Below are 5055 nucleotides of genomic sequence, written 5' to 3'. Positions count from 1 at the left end.
TTTTTTTTTTTTTATTAAATGATGATAAACAGTATACAAAGACTCGTAGAGGTACAAAGAACATTGCAGCCTAGTTACATAAAGGAATAAACAAGGCGTGGGGCTAAAAAATAAAGATAATGACATTAAGGCAAAAGAAATAAAAGGCAAGAGAAATTAAAACAAAAGAAGAGCAGAGATACTTGTGGTTACTTTTTTTGCATAAACAGACTTCAAAAGTTTCAATGAGGTGAAATACAATTTAAATTGGTTGAGAAAGAAAACAAAACAAGGGGTAGAACCTCTCCATTTACAGCAGTGTATATGATATTTAACAAGCAAAAAAACAATATTGACCATATCAGATATTTTACTATCAAGACCATCAACATAGTATAAAACATGGCTGATGTTAATCTCAGGAATGTTATCAATTTTAAGGGACAGCCACCTTTTAATATCACCCCATAGTTTAGAGGAAAAGGGACAAGAAAAAAATAGGTGATTAAGTGATTCTTCTGGACATTCACAAAAGGCACAGCATGTTAAATCAAATTTAAATCTTTTATGCAAAAATTTTGCCACTGGGTAAATATTATGCGAGATTTTGAAGTGAGTCTCTTTAACTTTAGGAGAAAGTGGCCATTTAACAAACATAGAGAAAGCCTTCTCGATAATAGACAAATTGGGTGTCACCAAGAAATAGTTGTTGTAATCATTAAAAAATTTAGATTTGAAGGCAGTCACAAGTAGAGCATTATTGCACTTTCTATCAGTCACAATATATTCACCAACTTTCAATTTGGGTAAGGATGCAGCGACCTTTGAATATCTTAAGGTGTTTTGGATGAGGTGGATCAGACCCACAGGAATAGCTTTGCATAATTTAAGATATTCATTACAAGAACAGTTCAAATTAAATTTAATAATAAAATCTCTATGATTTAACAACAAACCATCACTACCCATTAAGTCAGTTACAAATAAAATACCTTTTTCATACCAGTCAGTTTTAAAAATTGATTTTCTATTTATTAGTATTGATCTGTTATTCCACACAATGGATCCATGTGGGGTAAAATTGTGGGTGAAAACCATTTTCCAGAAATGCAGAACTTGTTTATGAAAATTAGACAGTAAAATAGGAATCTTGGTTAACTCAAAATCACACTTTAGCAGGAAATCTAATCCCCCGAGGCTTTTGAATATAGATTTAGGAATATGAAACCACATTGAGTTGGAATGGGACAGATAAGCCTTTAACCAATTTATTCTAAATGAACCAATCAGAGTCTCAAACTCTAAGGCTCTAATACCACCCTTGTCATAATCTTTAATAAGATGAGATCGTCGTAAATAATGAGTTTTGTTCCTCCAGATAAACTGAAAGATTATAGAGTTAGTTTTCCTAATATTTTTGTTAGAAATAAAAACAGAATGGCAAGGATAAATTAATCTGGATATACCCTCTGCTTTGGCTAAAAGAGTTCATCCAAAAATAGTTAGATCTCTAGTTAACCAGCGGCTCAGGGATATCTTCATACTAGCCAAGAAACTATCAATGTTTTCCTCTTCTCTTCTATTATTATTATTATTATTAGAGATCAATAAGCCCAGATATTGAACCTCAGACTTAACAGTGATGGAGGCAACAGACGCATCAGAGCAGGAATGGATCGGCAGAAGTTCACACTTAATATTGAGAGACAAACCAGACGCTCCGGAAAACTTAGAAATGGAATTTAGCGCGATGTTTACCATAGTTTTATCCCTTAGAAAGATTGTTGTGTCGTCAGCAAATTGACTTATTTTGAACTCCTTATCAAGAAATTTAATACCATACAAATTTAAATTTTTCATAATTAGAAGGGTAAGCATTTGAGATGTTAATATAAACAATTTAGGTGAAATTGGGCAGCCCTGCCTGATACCTCTAGACATAGTGAAACTTGAGGTCATACTTGTTCCCAGGGAAACGGAGCTACTTATATCAGTATAAAATAATCTGATTATATTACAAAATTTCTCTCCAAAGCCAAAAAATTTCAATGTTTTCAAGATGAAGCCGTGTTCCAGTGAGTCAAAAGCTTTAAAGAAATCCAGGAATAGAATCAAACTGTCTTTATCAATGACATTACGATAATCAATCATATCAAAAATCAGTCTAGTATGATGATGGATATATCTACCTTTTATAAACGCTGACTGGCATTCATTAATAAACGATCCTAATCCACTATTTAAGCGATTGGCAAAAACAAGAGCTAAAATTTTGTAGTCGGTACATAAAAGGGTGATGGGTCTCCAATTATCAAGTAATAAAGGATCTTTATTGGCTTTGGTGATTAGAGAAATCAAACCTCTTTTCACGGTGGGAGAGAGATTATCGTTTGAAATACATTCCAATAAGGTTTCAAATAAAAGTTTACGTAAATCTTTCCAAAAAGAAGGTATACAATTCAATGGTTAACCCATCAAGACCTGGAGATTTACCCTTTGCCATTTGTTGCATTGCTACGTCAAGCTCTTCAATATTTAAGTCATCATCCATGAGGTTTTTAAAATCACTATCAATTTTTTCAACACATTCCTGAAATTCATCAAAAAAAGACTGGCAATTTGATTCAGAATATTTAGAGCAATAAAGATTACTATAAAAAATTTTAATTGTTAAATTTATTAAATCAGGGTCTTCAGTGATGCTGCCATTAATAAATAGCTTTCCAACCATCTTTTTGGATTGTCTTTGTTTCTCAAGATTGAAAAAATATGAAGAATTTTTCTCACCATCCTCAATCCACCGAGCCCTGGAGCGAATGAAAGCCCCTTTTGCTTTATCTAGAAAAAGATCATCTAATTGGGATTTGACCACGTCAAGCTCACTCAGCTCTTCAGAAGATAAAACAGATTTGGAACAAGGAGAATTAATATTGCCAATAAGTTGGGATTGTTTCTGTCTCATCAGCTTAGAAACAAGTTTACCCGTCTTTATTGCTGCCAACCTAACGTTAAATTTAAACCACTCCCACTTATTTAAGGGAGACATATTCATTACTGAAATATCCTTAATGAGGTTCAGGATTTCTGAACAAAAAGTTTTATTGTTCAGTAGATTACTATTAAACTTCCAAGCTAAGATTGAGGGTGGTTTAGATTTATTTACAGAGAGAAATAAGGTAACCGAACAATGATCTGTTAAAGGAGCCGCTGATATTTCACAGTTTGAAATATTGTTAACCATATTATGAGGGATTAACCAATAATCTAGCCTAGAACATTGACCATTTCCAGAAGGGTTGAACCAGGAGTATTGTCTAGTAGTGGGATTTCTAATTCTCCAGCAGTCTGTCAAATTTGTATTAGAAATTAAGTTTACAAAAATATCATTGAAGATATGATGCTGCCCCCCTGAGGGAAGACGATCAATCGATCCATCTGGAGCCACATTGAAGTCGCCTGCTAATATAACCTGATCAGTGGAATATTTTAACTTCCAATGTTTTATCATCACTCCGAGTTCATCAAAAAATTTACAATTCATCGCCTTATTATTGTATCCATATAGACACACCAAAATGATCTTATTTCCATTAATTTCCACTATTGTAGTTACCCAGTGGCCATTTGTATCACTGACATGGTCCAAAACAGACCCAGAGAATTTATGAAACAGAATCATAACCCCGGCTGAATGTGAAATAAATTTTGTCACCCCATTGAAGTTTCCAAAATTTCGCCTCTTCACTTGATGAATGAGTTTCCTGCAGAAAAAAACAATTTGCCTTTTGCTCCTTACAGTAAAGAAAAATAGCCTTACGTTTAACACTGTTTTTTAAACCCCTAGTATTAAGAGAAAGTAGTGACAACATGAAAGAAACACAGTAATTGTACAAGAACTAAACTAAGGAACGATTAGCAGGAATGAGATAACAAAGCCAGTAACAGCTGTATGAAAATAGTGTGATAGCCCTTGAAACAAATACAGAATGAACCTACCAAAACCAGAGGAAGTTAAAGAAAAAGGCGGCGCAATTAGTCAGGGTCCACTCTTCGGTTATCGATCAGGGCGAAGCCTTCCTTCAGGTATGCGCGTTTGCCTCTGCTCCTGGCTTCCTGAACCAGGGGCCACAGCTTTGCCCGGGCTAGTCTGTCCTCCTTAGAGAAGTCCTCCTTGAAGCTGATGTGCTTTTCTTTGCAGACTTTAGCATCTTTGGATTTCTTCCAGACCTCATCCCGCATGGTTCGCATTCCGAACTGAATGATGACGGCTCTAGGACGGTTGTTATCCGACAAGGAACCAGCTTTTTTTCCCAATCGGTGAACGGTGTCAACTGTGTCACGCAGCCGCTCCACGGAGACAGGAATGATCCTAGTAAGGATCCCGTTGATGGATTCCCGAAGGTTTTCATCGTCTTTCTCGGGCAGTCCGGTCACTCTTAGGTTCCAGCGCCTCTTGTACCGAGCATAGTCATCACAGGAAATCCTCAACGCTGTGTTTTCTTTTTTGAGGCGGTCAACTGTAACTTGTAGTTCTTATATGGCCATCTTGTTTGCATCAATGGCAATAGTGTTAGCTTCAACACGTTTATCGATGCTTTTCAGAATTTCAGTCTGGTTGTCGATCTTACTGCTAAGTTCTCCTAACACACGAAGAATGGCGTTAGCTGTGTCATCCTTACATTCAGGCTCACGCAGCTTCATCTTCTTCTTGTTTTTGTTCTTAATAGGCGTGTGATCCCAGTTCACTTTCTGTTCTTTACAAGAAGGCTCAGAAGTGGCCCCGACCATCTCAATTTCTTCAATAATGTCTTCATCACAAGCCTCTAGAAAAGCGGACCGATTGTAATCGTGTTCAGACATGCTAGTTTCCGAACCTTAGCACCGAGACGACAAAAGAACAACAAAAAAAACCTAAAAAAGTCACAAAAAATTGTTAGAAGGAAATAAAAAACCTAAAAAAAAATTGACAACGGGGCTAAAGCACCAAAATGAATGATAAATCAAGGCTAAACAGTAACTACAAGCGACAGACTGCAAAATCAACACCTCTCACTCCGCCATCTTAGGACCTCCCCC

At 35.9% G+C, this 5055-nt stretch overlaps 1 protein-coding gene across 1 annotated transcript in view; it reads right to left on the bottom strand.

Moving 5' to 3' along the window:
- Positions 1–1265, bottom strand: part of LOC106942783 (uncharacterized) — a 4330-nt gene extending 3065 nt beyond the window's left edge. Inside the window, exon 1 of the mRNA XM_015026120.1 lies at positions 524–1265. Within this exon, the coding sequence (XP_014881606.1) occupies positions 524–1212 (689 nt within the window). The 5' untranslated portion in view covers positions 1213–1265. The remainder of the gene's footprint in view (positions 1–523) is intronic.
- Between the last annotated feature and the right edge of the window lie 3790 nt (positions 1266–5055).

This window comes from Poecilia latipinna, unplaced genomic scaffold (genome assembly GCF_001443285.1).
Source record: "Poecilia latipinna isolate Pla-1442-1.1 unplaced genomic scaffold, P_latipinna-1.0 Scaffold4554, whole genome shotgun sequence".
NCBI classification, from domain to species: domain Eukaryota; kingdom Metazoa; phylum Chordata; class Actinopteri; order Cyprinodontiformes; family Poeciliidae; genus Poecilia; species Poecilia latipinna.
This window is presented reverse-complemented; position numbering and strand designations above follow the sequence as displayed.